This window comes from Brienomyrus brachyistius, chromosome 8 (assembly GCF_023856365.1).
Source record: "Brienomyrus brachyistius isolate T26 chromosome 8, BBRACH_0.4, whole genome shotgun sequence".
NCBI lineage: Eukaryota > Metazoa > Chordata > Actinopteri > Osteoglossiformes > Mormyridae > Brienomyrus > Brienomyrus brachyistius.
The window spans coordinates 13,082,665-13,096,342 of NC_064540.1; the positions used below are offsets into that span (position 1 = coordinate 13,082,665).

Genomic DNA, 13,678 nt, shown 5'->3' on the forward strand with positions numbered 1-13,678 from the left:
GATCGGATCTCACTTTCTCACACTTTATTTAAATAAGCATGTAAATTACATCTTTATGCAGAATCTGCCAAACATTAAAAGGAAAAGAAATTAAAAGCTATTTGTGCATTTCAGGGTAGCCAAATTGCTGGAAATGTTTGTGTGGAACACCATAATATAATAATCTATGAAAAATATTTCAATAATGAATGTCCTTTTATTTTTAAATAATTCCATAAAAGTTGTGTTCCATAATGTTTGTATTCTTTGTATATTCTTTAAACTGTATTTCATAATAATGTTGTGATTTTTATTAGACAGCCTTACATAAAATATTTCACACAATACGAAAGTGTTTTAAAAAAATTCAAAACCACACAACAAATTTTCTCTTTGTAAGCAAAAGTTTGGAATTATGGAGGCTAGTAGAGAAGAGGTTTATGGCTTTGTTGGGTAGTGACAAACGTTACAATATGACCTTCGGCCTTCTCGGTAGACAGTGATAAACACCATAGGCGTTCACGGGTAATAAAGGTTTCCCCTAAGCAAACTGATATCACCAACAAAGAGTAAACTATACAAAATGTAAATAAAGAAAAGAAAATTAAAAATAATTAAAACACTTATGGTCAAGGTGGTGAAGAATCATCTTTATTCTCATCATTCACAGATGATTGGTAGAAAATGTATATAATTATAAATTCTAAACTGGTAGTTCACAGTTTAAAATTTCCCCCATTTCATGGAAAGGGAAACATAAGATATGCTTTGTCCTCTCTGAACATGAACCAGCAGAAGGTAATTATGCGAAAAGTAAAATGCAGAACCAGACAAAATCCTGAAGTGCAAGGCTAGTCAATGTGACCAAAAGTTAATGATTTCATTAGTGAAGTGTATGTGACTAGAGAGAATGATAAAACTCTAGGTATTCAGACATACAAGACAACAAAAAGTACATGACACTGAAAGACTGATCAAGTTGTGTGATTTTGTTTAACACTGGAATATTTTTTCATTCATTGAGAACATGTTGGAAAACAAACAAAACAAAAAAAAAAAATCTACAATTCATCATTCAAGGAGGAACATGGTCTTGAAGAAGAGCATGTTGTGAAGAGCATATTTTTATTGCATATAAATGGAATCCGTTTTCAGTATAAATTTTTTGATCTTTGGAGAACGTTAAATTTTAAGATTTATAATTTTTAAGAAATAAATTATCTGATGACTAGAGAGAAGTAAAGAGCATTTAACAAAAAAAATGTTGGTTACATATATAAGCCCACTGTACATTCGAAACAGGACCAGGGCAGTGATAGTGAAGCCGAATATCATACTGCTTGATTTCATTCTTCTAACTTGTCCCAGTAAGCATCCCATAAATACCTGGACACAGTCCATTAATCTTAGTCTTCCTTTTGCACCATTGTCCACATCTTTGAATATCACTGCTGCACACAATCCAGCCCTGGTTCCTCAGTCATGGGCGACTTTTTGGAGTTTCCTGCAAGACATTTACACAATGCCATATGATTTAATACAAGTACATACAGCAACATGCTTTAGTCTTTACACAACATACAAGTCTTCACCATAAAAAGGTACTGTTGTGTGTTATTTTCTTATGTGATATTTTAATAGTATTTGTGACCTGTGCTGGCTAAATGAGTCGGAATAGCCCGTAATTAACCTGTGCAGAGTCAAAAATGTCAAAGTTAATTTTCGTCGAAATTGAGATTTTCCCAAAAATTAGTCCATCAAGTCATCTATCGATCCCAATAATCAAAATAGCAAATAAATACCTTAAACCATCATAATTTGAATGTTTTGTACGGGCTTTGTCTTCAGAAATTAGTCCTTTATCTTAAATTTTCACTCGCGGCATGACTGGGAATCCCCCCCCCCCCCGATTGTTTGGTATCACCGTAAAGTGAGGTTTGCCTACTTTCTAAAAATTTGCATAGAATTTCCAATGACATCACTCTGAACCAGTAGAACTCGTTTTTATAAAGCCCTGTTCATGTAAACAACTTCTAACGGATGTAACCATTTTGAAAATTTGCTTATTCTGACTCATTTTGCCAGCACGGGTCACATTTTACTAAAAATGTCAGTATTAGACTGATGCCACAAAATTAAGTTCTACTACACCTAGTTGCCTTTCTGAGGCCTAGTCCTATTCAACCCTGACTGTGCAAGTAAAATAAAAATATTAAAATAGGAACAGTGGGTTAAAAAAATGTCACAGGTCAGTGTGTGCATATGTAGGGTAGCATACCTGCCAGGTATTTCTTGTGCATGCGATGAAAGAAGAGTAGACCAAAGAACAGCAAGAAGCCAATGCAGCCAATGATCATGCCACAGAGCAGGAAACTGTAACTGCCTTCACTGTGAATGATCTATAAAGAAAGGGGCAGTATTGGAAAAAGGTGTGAAATACGAAGGCTACATGGGATGAGGTGCCCACCATCACATACATTACTTTTAAAAGCATAAAGTAGAACACTAAATAAGGTCAAGTCAAATGGGGCTTTATTTTTACACCAACCATATTAGTACACTGTGCATGGTGACAAAATAATATGGTATGCTATAGTACACTATATTGCCAAAAGTATTGGCACACTCCTCCAAATCAATGAATTCAGATGTTCCAATCACTTCCATAGCCAGAGGTGTTTAAGATAAATCAGCTAGGCATGCAGACTGCTTCTACAAACATTTGTGAAATTATGGGTGGCTCTCAAGAGCTCAGTGAATTCAAGTGTGATCCCGTGATAGGATGCCACCCATCCATTCATGAAATTTCCTTGCTACTAAATATTCCACAGTCAACTGTTAGTGGTATTATAACAAAGTGGAAGCAATTGGGAACAGCAGCAACTCAGCCACAAAGTGGTAGGCCACGTAAAATCACAGAGCAGGGACAACGCATGCTCAGGCACATAGTGTGCAGAATTTGCCAACTGCCTGCAGAGTCAATAGCTACAGACCTCCAAACTTTGTGTGGCCTTCAGATTAGCTCAAGAACAGTGCAGAGAGAACTTCATGGAATGGGTTTCCATAGCTGAGCAGCTGCATCCAAACCTTACATCACCAAGTGCAATGTAAAGTGTCGGATGCAGTGGTGTAAAGCATGCCGCCACTGGACTCTAGAACTCTAGAGTCTGGAGTGACAAATCACACTTCTCTATATGACAATCCAATGGATGAATCTGGGTTTGGCAGTTGCCTAGAGAACGGTACTTGTCTGACTGCATTATGCCAAGTGGACTGGTGTGGAGGAAGTTGACTGGCTTGCACAAAGCCCTCAACTCAACCTGATAGAATGACTTTGAGATGAATTAGAGCAGAGACTGCGAGCCAGGCCTTCTCGTCCAACATCAGTGCTGGACTTCACAAATGCTCTCCTGGAAGAATGGTCAAAAATCCCCATACACACACCTAGCAGACAGCCTTCCCAGAAGAGTTGAAGTTGTTATAGCTGAAAGGTTGGGCCAACTCCATATTAAAGCCTATGTATTAAGAATGGGATGTCATTAAAATTCATGTGTGGGTAAAGGCAGGTGTCCCAATACTTTTGGCAATATAGTGTATGGACATAAAATGCAGTCAGGTGAAGAGAATGGGGAAAAAATGGTGGAATGCTTACAATGGACAATGATGGGAGCATCAGAGCACATAAGTGAAATGCAAGGGTAAATAATGAATAAATATCAGAGACAAGTAATGATCAAGTAAGAGAGCACAAGGAGTATGGAAAAAAAAAAATACATCCCTTACCGAACCCACAAGCACCTGAAGTACCATCTCCCCTAAACCAGCACTGGTTACCAGGACTGTTGTTGCACAACCTGTGAGAAGAGAGATATCTCAAAGGAAAACCAGTGCTTCCTTACGAAGACCAACACAATGACTCATACACTTAAGGTGACAAAACACAGGGCAACATTTTGAGTAATGCTGCCAACCAATACTCATATAAATATTTACCAATGAGAGGTCGTCATTCGGCTCATCAAGCTCATTTGGGGAGAACTTAACTAATAGCTCAGAGATGTTAAAATCTTATCTAGTTCTGATTTAAAGGAACCGAAAGTTTTAGCTTGCACTACACTAACAGGAAGACTATTCCATACTCAAACTACATGCAGTGCAAAGAAGTGCTTCCTCAAGTCCAGTTTAAAATGTTCTCCTGCCTTTCTATCTGAAAAACTAAAATCAGCAGTTGGGCGACTTTTCATCCAGATCCAGATGAGTTTGTGTCACCTGGTGGGCAATTGCCTGGCAACACTGCTCCAAAAATTGTCTTGTGTATCATCACCTTGAAGAACCTTCAGAGCTGATAAAGAGAGAAACAGTATTCAAGATATATACCTTGATAGTCAAGGATGTCCTCTGTGAAGGCCACCATGCAGGGGAAGATGCTGCTGAGGAACAGACCTAGCAGGCATGTTCCCACAAACAAGAAGACACTGTTGGTGTAGAAAATGAGGAGCAGCAACACAGTGATGATCACACCAGCCTGGTAAACAGGGAAGACAAGGAAATATATCAACTCAGTGATACTCATGAATAAATTAAAATATCAGCTTTTTCCCCCCATTTTAGATATCTTTTTGCGGCATTCAAACTAAACGATAACTACCCAGATTTTTTTGCCACTCAGTGGGTGTGAGCGCAGTCACTGCTGTGATGTCATTTTCATGAGCGTAAGAATATCAGATAAGAGGGTGATGATCTGGAAGTATTTTACGCATGAAACAATAAGTAGTAGCACAGCAAGTTGCAATCTTTTTAAAAAGTACTGAAAGGTGAAAGTAGTGAAAAATGCCACTTAGCAAAGTGCACACAACCATACGAGTCAACGCGAGTAATATTACAAAAGCAATGGATGAATTGGGAATTGCTACACTGGGCTGCTTTGCACACTTGTCATATATGAGGGGCTGCTACTGCAACAATGTTTAAGTGACGCTATTGCCAAGGGGAGAAAAATTGTGGGCCATTTTAAGCATTTGCCACTTATGTATACTCTCCTGGAAGATACTGAAACTGAACTGTAAATGCTTCAAAAATGCTTAAAACAAGATTAAATGACTAGAGCAACAGTATGTTGCGTATGTTTCTAGAAGCATAACAAAGCTTTTTTGACATATTTCCATTTGTATTTATTAGTTTAAAAAAGTACTCATATCGGCCAATAACCTCAGGTATCAGGATCATATTGGAACTGAAATAGTGGGATCGGTGCACCTCTAATGATAATATTAAGGTAGAATGAGCTCTTGTATCTCAATCTGTATCAAACTGGAAAAAAAATACAATATTAAAATAGTTGTAAATATTTCTATAAAAGTATATGGCATATGACATTAGTTTAAGCATTTGACGAAGATAATTAAAATAAATACAACCTCATCTGAAAATAAGACTAAACATTACCAGGTTAATTAGGAGAAGTCGAACAGGCTGGAAACGGTAGGAGAGCGGGATGCATACAAGCCGGCCCACAGTGATGGCGGCCCAGAAGACACTGGCCAAATAGCCAGCTGTCCTGTGTGCCAGTGACATTGGGGGTGCCACTGCATAGGTATAAACAAACCCTGCATAAGCACCCTGCAGAAAATGCAAAGTAAAGAATATGGTCATTTAATCGTTAATGACAACATAATGAACAGCAGCATTCTATGACATACTGAACATTTATCAGTTAATAACCTTGTAGTAATATGATTTAAACTCTATTACTCTGCTAAAAAGGTTCTTTAACCGCTGCAACAATGAAAAGGCAAATGACATTGTTTGTTCTTCAGTCACTAGGTGCTTTATCAACCTTGAAGGTAAACACTTACAAGAGAGCCAATAAGACATGATTCACTTATCAGTCTATTTACTGAAATGGTAAGAGCAGACAGGGTGCAGTCAGCTACAGAACACTTCCTGCTGTTGCAATAGCAATTGGACACTCACCACGATGCCGTCCGTCATAAAAAGGACCATCCCACCCAGGATGTGGATTCCGAAGAAGGATGAGGGCAGGCCTCGCAGACTATTATTCTGACAGCAGCAGAATGGATCACTATGTCCTGCAAAACCAGACCCTTTCAGAAACTCATTTCTCTTATGAACTTTTAGCAGGTTGTTCTTTCCGTTACACAATACTTTGCAATGTTCTGTAAAAGCATTGTACAAGTACAATCACCCAAGTGCTGCCGGAGGACGTTTTTTTGCTTACCGCCAGCGTCTGGGTCCTTTGCATTCGACTCATGACAAGTTTCTATTGCAAGCTCATCCCGATCCAGTAATGGTGGCATACCGCTGGCACAGCAGGGAATCAGCTTCTCCCGGAACATTAACATGAATACTGCTATTGGCACGGGTAGCTGGTAAAGAAAAGCAGTCAGATGAACTTCATTATTAAACCCACAGTATGAATGGCAAGAATCACCAGAAAACACTTTGCTTCGCCAAAAATCAGATTCATAGATGTGTCATAGCTTAACATTTGGCATAAAAGAATATTGAAAATGAGCTCATTTAAATTTAGTTGACTAAAAGTCACAATATGCAATGCATACATACTTTCTGAAAAGGCAATGCATAAACAGTTGTGGATCAGTCATTGACTCATTTGGGATGGGAACTGAATTTACATACAACATTTAACTTTTACCGGGAGAATCTTATCATACTATTAATAAATGGTCACACTCATAACTTGAGAATCTCTTTCCAGCTATACTTACAGGTCAATAGTAGCTATAACACCAGCAAGTTGTTATTTGCCAACTGACAATCCACTTCTCTACTTGGTTTAACTGATATTTATGTTACTCAGTTATTTAGGCTACTTCACTTTCACCGATTCCTGTTCCAGTCAGGGTAATGCAGCTCTACAGTGAAGTTATTCCTCAGTATACTAGAAGTGTCTATATAACTTCACACTTACAGGGATTAAGTAGACTGGTAGTGGGGCTGCATTTTTCATCTATAACATGCTGTTGTATTGTTCTGTTCAGTGCAATTTATTTTTATATAATGGCTTTCACAACAGAGTCATCCTAAAGTGCTTTCCATGGATGTGTTGTGATATATTAAAACATAATTTCAGAGTGTAATACAGAAAGGAAAAAGGGAAGGGAAAGAAATTAAAGAAAGAGATCCAGAATGATATCCATTAAAAACCGCATGCTAGGAGGCTACCGTGCAACAGGAAAAATAAACTGCTCAAGAAAAGCAAAATCATTACTCTGTATTACATTTTCAATAGGCTAATCTGAGAAATTACAATAATCAACAGCATGGCTTATTCATGTTATTTATTTAACTAGAAGTAAAAGTCCATTAGAGATTAAGGTTTAGTGACAATCATGCAAAATGTTCCTTTCCATTCCTGCACAAAGTTCATCCGGTATGTCTTGCATCAAATGTCAACCAAGGAATGAGAACTACCTAATTAAACAAACATGCTTGTTATTACAAAAATTCAGCATAGATACATGTAAACAAGTCAACCATTTTGCGAATGGCCAAAGTCAATCATTTTGCATGCATCAAGCTTACTGCTGTAACCATTCAAGAGCTTTATTCCAGACAGACGTGGCTACTAGTATACTAAAGGGTAACAAAAATGGACACAGCTATGCTACTTTTAGCATAAGTAAAATATTGTGAAACACTGTATTTAAAAATATTTCAATGGTTGGCAGGAAGACGATGTGTTCATTAAAGTATTAATGAATACAAAAGGAGGAAAAATTCTGATAGTGCTACTTACATTTATGAGGGCCATGATCCAGAAGGCAAAGGAGACCTGCGTGATCACCTTGCCCTCCACAGGCAGCTGGTACTGGGATACGTTAGGCATGGGGCCTCCTGCGAGCGTGTTCCTCAGGTGCTCCATCATAGCAGTAGCGTTCCCTGTGTCATTGCTCACCACACAGTTTGTTTCAGACAGGAAGGGGTCAGCAATGAGTGGGCTCACCAGAGCACCAAAGCCAATGAAAAAGTGAAGAGCCTGTGTATATATCGCAGGGAGGGGTGTAGAAAAAGAGGTGACATTTATTAGACTACAGACGATTTGGACAGGTGAAACAAAGTTGATTCCTTCCCCATATTATTATGCATTCCTTCGCATGTTGTGTCAGGTATTCCACTTAATTTTTATATACTGCTTCTTTCTAACTCCACTCAATGGGCTAATTTAAAAGAAAGTTTCCCGAGCAAAAGTGATGTCAACATTTATTTTCTCCATTCTGAAACAGGCAGTCACATAATGACAGGATGATTTAAGATCACATTTTTTAAAATGATTTTTGAAATCGACATAAATATCATGGGTTACCACAGCAACTCTGCAGCTTATCACATCAATATACTCACAGGAAACAGGCAGACATTTTAGGTCCAGAAAGTAACAATCCAATTCAACCAACCAGTTGAGTATTCTGACTGACTCTTTATACTGAACTGGTTCATTAACATAAAATCCTGGTTTGGATTTTTTTTCTTTCTGGACATGAAATTTCTGATACATGATAGGAAAATATTTTGAAGAATTGCATACCTCCCTCTCTCATTCTTAATTTGCACTGCAGTACTAATACTACAATTACTATTATGAGAAACTGTGTACCTGCATACATTCCATCATATTACTGATTTCAAATACGATAAATTTGGCATACATTCCAGGGCATAATTATCTGAGCATAGGAAGCTGAGCTATGACTTATCATACACACGAGGAGCTATGGACGTTAGGATCACCGAGCATTCCCTCACCTGCAAGAAGATGGCAGAATCTTTCTGGTAAATCTTGACCAGCTGGATGTTGGCGATGGTGTCAATGACCCCCATGGCCAGACCAGCGATGGCCATAGCGACTGCAAGCAGCAGCACATTGTGACAAAGGGGAATGATGGCAAAAACCAGGGAGATTGACAGCGAGGACAGGAGGAGGGCAGACAATGCACAAAAAAGCCTAAGGAGCAGAGAGGAAGAACAACATGGAAAACAAACTATTAATAATAATAATAATAATAATAATAATATTAAAGTCCGCTGTAGCTATATATTATATTGTATATATGTGTGTGAGATACGGTTTGTACTGCACAGTATATTGGTTGTTAGCAACAAGGAAAAGAACAGGGTGCAACAATGAGCCCTCTACAAAGCTCTTTATCTTACAGATAAAAGCAAAGTTTTCCTTAACAGTGAAACGAACATTTTCTCAGCAGTTTATTTTTTAGAACGAAAACCTCTGGGTCACCTTGACTCACTTTTTGATAACTCAGTAGACCAAGTTTTATCTAGTCCTGGATTCATAATGGCCTGAAGATTAAACACCACTAAGAAATCTGTATTTGCTAGCTAGTTCACCACAATTAGACACCGTGATATAAAAGCACAGCAAAGTGTACACCTACAAAGTGCCGTTCCTGTTAGCCTCCGAGAAAGTTCCATCAGGTTATTCACTACTCAATACCAAAGATATAATGATACAGGATTATCTTTCCAACATGATAAAGATTAATCTGAAAAAGTACAATAAACAATGTATGATATTTGGTTTCACTTACAATTTAATAAACAAAAGCACAGATACTGAAGAGAAACCTGGAAGGACAACGGGTTTGCTGACAAATTGTTGGCCTGGGAATAACCTATATTACTGATACAACACAACAAACACTCAATTATAGTAGCCCCGAGTTAACTTAATTTGAAATGTTAAATGTTAAAAGTAAAAATGTGTTAAAAGTCGAAACATGTAAAACCTTTAACCACACAGTATTCATACTAACGAAAATCGGTTTGTTTTTTGGAGGTCTTAGGTTCATGGACAGTGGTTATAAGTTATTTTTACATCCACTTTCTCTGGCGAATGCACACACACACACACACACACCATAACAGACTGGAACAATAATTATATAAAATAAAAACAGCACGTTCTTCTTTAAGCGTATACTATACATTACACCAATACTGATTACATAATACAGCTAATAAAAAAAAACTACTTTATTAATGGCACCTTTTTATTAATGGCAATATTTTTCCATTGGAAGGTATCCAAGTTCTCAAAACGCACTAGCGCACTAACAGCGAAAATGCAAGTTGTTTCACTGGGGACATACAGGGCATTGTTGCCATACCACAAAAAAGGAATGTTTGTTAAATGTATGATTTGCTTTGTGTCAAACAGTCCATCCCTAAACTGGCACAATGCCAGCTAAACAGTCACACAGAAGAGATTAAAGACAATTAAGTTAATTTGTGAATATACTTGCCGATGGGCAGAAAATGAAATCCGCGTTAAGAACTGAAACAAAATAACCAAACGCCACCAACACTTCCAGGTCAAACAGCTTCCATTTAAATGGCTTTTGAAACATCTACTTTGATGAAACACTGCACAAACCGGGGGGTTATAGCTGTTGAAAAGACCGGGGACTAAGTCAAGTTTGCCTGGACCTTGTCCGTTTTTTTTTTGAAGGAAGATTGGCATCGGGGCTAAAATACTATGGCACAAACCCGACGATCACATCTATGTTTTATTTAAACTTCTTTAGATTCCAGTACAGACACAATTGTCATCTATATTTCTAATAATATTATAAAACAACCAAGAAACAAGACTTAACAGACCACACCAGAAAAACGCTAAAATATATTCGATAATTACCTCTTCTGTTGCTGCTGAAGTAAACAACCAAGTTATACTATTTTAACTAGTCACTAGGTTTTCGCTAGGCACATAGTGAAACACCCCGCAACCCCTGACCGGAATACGCGGCTGAAAGATTTTTGTAAAATAAGTCATTTCAACAGGCAAGAAAGTGTATCATGAAAAACCACGAATTCACCTCCCTCAATTAACATCGGATGGAACATTAAGTGTTTGCATTACTTAAATAAAAACTCACGTTTTCTTGAAGACCCCACCGATAGAGCTACCGACAAGCAGGCAGAACTGCTGGGAGAAGAACACCCAGGTGATCTCCTGCAGCGTGGACTGCGTTTGACACCGAAGGTCCAGTATCGTGGGACCTAGGAAGGCGATGCAGAGTCCGAAACTGAAGAAAACGCTCCAGTATGTTAGGGTATGCTGCCAGTTCCTTTTAAAGAGACTGAGAATCCGCTCGTCTACAATCATTTTAGCTCTGTCAGGAATGAACAGATGAGCGATCCCTTCTCATCCCCGAAGTCGGGTAGCAGGGGACGCCGTACGTAGATATTGGAGTCGGTGCCTTCTCCTCCAGTCAGTGTTCCTGATACTTGTCAAACAACTTTGTTTCCTCCCCTGTTTGCTTCTTCTCTCTTTCCTCTTTTCTCCCTGGTGAATGTCAGGTGAGCGGTAGGGGTAAGGGCTTTAAAGCAGGTGCATTTAAGTTTACCCTCCCCTTTCTGTTTCGGTATAGTAAAACAGTGCTTTCTCGAGGTTAATGCATACAACGGTTAATAGTTCACCGTTGTATTTCGTAGTACATCATAGCGTTGTACCTCTAGGATAAAGTAGTAATATATTTTTCACAGAAAAACATTTTTGTAAATATGTTACCGCGGTTTCGGGTAAGTCTTTCCACCAGTATATGCGAATGTTTGTGTAGTCCTAAGTATAAAAAGGGAGAAAACAAGTTTAACATGATTTATACATTTATTATGGTCTTAACTTTTAATCAGCTTTGGCAGTACTCACGTTACATTCTGTTTCATCACACTGTAATACAGTTAATCACACAACATATTAAGTACCACATTTTATGCAAAAAAATCTAAATAAACTACATTTTATAAAACAAACACCCGTAATCATTTAAATCAGCAGTTACTTGTAATGTTTGTCATACGACTAACAAATAGTGGTAACATTTTGTGTTAAAATAGTTATAGTAATCTTTTAAGACAATAAATATTTTCTTTTACAACAAAACTACTTTGTGTTCCTGAAATATATTTTAAGTGATATAATTTAAGTGGTGAGTTGTACCCTGCTCTTTAGTAAAGGTTCTCTTGTATTTACAGTTATACTAATCTGCAATGAATATGTAAGAAAAGTGCCGCAGAGATACTTACTGGTTGTGCAAGATAATGTAGTATACAACATTACATGGTATATTGCATTTAACTATAACAAATAAGAGACATATTTTATATCGTCAGTGACAATATAAAGAGGTATACTAAGGTGTATTCTGTCCTTGGTTATATCAAATTTTAATGCTGTTATCCAAGCAAACACACACACATACATATTCTTCCCCTGAACTATTACATTTATCAAGTGCAAAGCACATAGGGCTGGAAGTCATCATTTAATCAATAATAGTACTGTTCTGGTGTCATCAGCCTTGTATGTGGGGAAATACAGTCACTGTACATTAATTTGAAGAACACCTTTTTTGTTTACTAATCTACATATGAAAATATCTAAATCAATATATCACAAGTTGGCCTCGTGTCTTCACAGAATAGAATTTGCGTAGTTGGGATATATGTATTTTACAGTCCCATTTTAATTACTTTTGTGATAAAACTTCCATCCATCTATCCATCTTGTCCTATGCAGGGTTTCAGGGGATCTGGAGGAACCTATCGCGGAGGCTACAGGCACAAGGCAGGGAACAACCCAAAATAGGATGCCAATCCATCACAGGGCACACTCATATACCATTCACACTTACAACCAATTTCATAACTCCAATCGATCTCAGCATGCGTTTGGGCTGTACGGGGAAACCCAGAAGAAAACCCATGATGGCACAGGTAGAACATGCAAACTCCACACACATGGAACCCTTGCAGAGACTCGAACGCTGGTCCCAGAAGCGTGAGGCAATAATGCTAACCACTGCACCACCATGCTGACCTATGATAAAACTTTTTTCTTCATTTTATGGCCCCATATATAAATGACATGTAAAATACCAAAACCTGAAGGGAAATAAAAAGCACAACATTAAATAAAATACATATTCCAGTACTTGTCTTCATTTACCACAAAAGAAACACACCCAGAAAAACGTAACAAATGTTTGATTTATCTTGAAAATTTAACTTGACCTACACCATAGTTTCCTATAACAAGTTACGAAGTCAAGCTTTCTCACAAGTTGGAAGCTAGATTGCTGTAACTGATTGTTGCTGATTGGCTACTTGTTTTTCTGCATCATTTTTTTTTTTTTGGCTCGTAAGGTGCTACGAAAAACTGCTTATTGGTTCTCATATTTGTTGCCTTCTTCTGGACACCTCACTGGAGTGATGCAAAGGCAGTTCTCGCTGCCTGCTCATATTTGAAGGGTTACAGAAGATTTCCATGCTGCATGATCCAAAACTATGGACCGGATTTTTTTCTCAGGAGTCTTGGCTGAAGAGCTAATTTCTTTACATGCGTGGTTCTGCTTATTCTTTAGGACACCATTCTTCTAAAGGATTAGAATATGCTCTGTCTCCGGTTTCTGCCTCGAGCTAAGGGGAGGAGACAAAAAGTCACCAATACAAGTGTCTTTATGGCAAGTTTTTTGCATGCTCTTTCTGAGGGTCACACATACATTTACAATGCAGCGTGAAGTGACAGGAATGTCCGTGGTGGACAGAGGCCTACCTCCTTGTTGAAATGCTGAGGCCCTGTGGCCAGGGTCTTTCTGCAGCTGCACTTCTCTGAGGGAAAACACAGAGGATGCTGGAG

At 38.1% G+C, this 13,678-nt stretch overlaps 2 protein-coding genes across 2 annotated transcripts in view; both read right to left on the bottom strand.

Annotated features, from left to right (window-relative positions):
* Nucleotides 1-608: 608 nt before the first annotated feature.
* Nucleotides 609-11,670, bottom strand: mfsd4aa (major facilitator superfamily domain containing 4Aa). The gene is made up of 11 exons (XM_049021612.1): nucleotides 11,552-11,670; nucleotides 10,917-11,326; nucleotides 8,767-8,965; nucleotides 7,760-7,999; nucleotides 6,218-6,365; nucleotides 5,953-6,068; nucleotides 5,425-5,598; nucleotides 4,357-4,504; nucleotides 3,763-3,833; nucleotides 2,258-2,378; nucleotides 609-1,483 (listed from the first exon to the last, which is right to left on the bottom strand). The coding sequence occupies exons 2-11, from the start codon at nucleotides 11,144-11,146 to the stop codon at nucleotides 1,425-1,427; spliced, it is 1,506 nt and encodes a 501-aa protein (XP_048877569.1). The 5' UTR covers nucleotides 11,147-11,326; nucleotides 11,552-11,670; the 3' UTR covers nucleotides 609-1,424.
* Nucleotides 11,629-13,678, bottom strand: part of cdk18 (cyclin dependent kinase 18) — a 49,922-nt gene continuing 47,872 nt past the window's right edge. Inside the window, exons 15-16 of the mRNA XM_049021616.1 lie at nucleotides 13,595-13,672; nucleotides 11,629-13,458 (exon numbers count right to left, since the gene is read on the bottom strand). Coding sequence (XP_048877573.1) covers nucleotides 13,424-13,458; nucleotides 13,595-13,672 — 113 coding nt within the window. The 3' untranslated portion in view covers nucleotides 11,629-13,423. The remainder of the gene's footprint in view (nucleotides 13,459-13,594; nucleotides 13,673-13,678) is intronic.

Bases quoted from the DNA above. Each gene is read 5' to 3' on its own strand.
- mfsd4aa (XM_049021612.1), bottom strand. From the start codon at position 11,146: ATGATTGTAGACGAGCGGATTCTCAGTCTCTTTAAAAGGAACTGGCAG. The intron at 8,000-8,766 runs GTGAGGGAATGC...ATATATACACAG, and splicing joins ATTCTGCCATCTTCTTGCAG to GCTCTTCACTTTTTCATTGG. The intron at 3,834-4,356 runs GTATATATCTTG...CTCTTCTCACAG, and splicing joins GGACATCCTTGACTATCAAG to GTTGTGCAACAACAGTCCTG.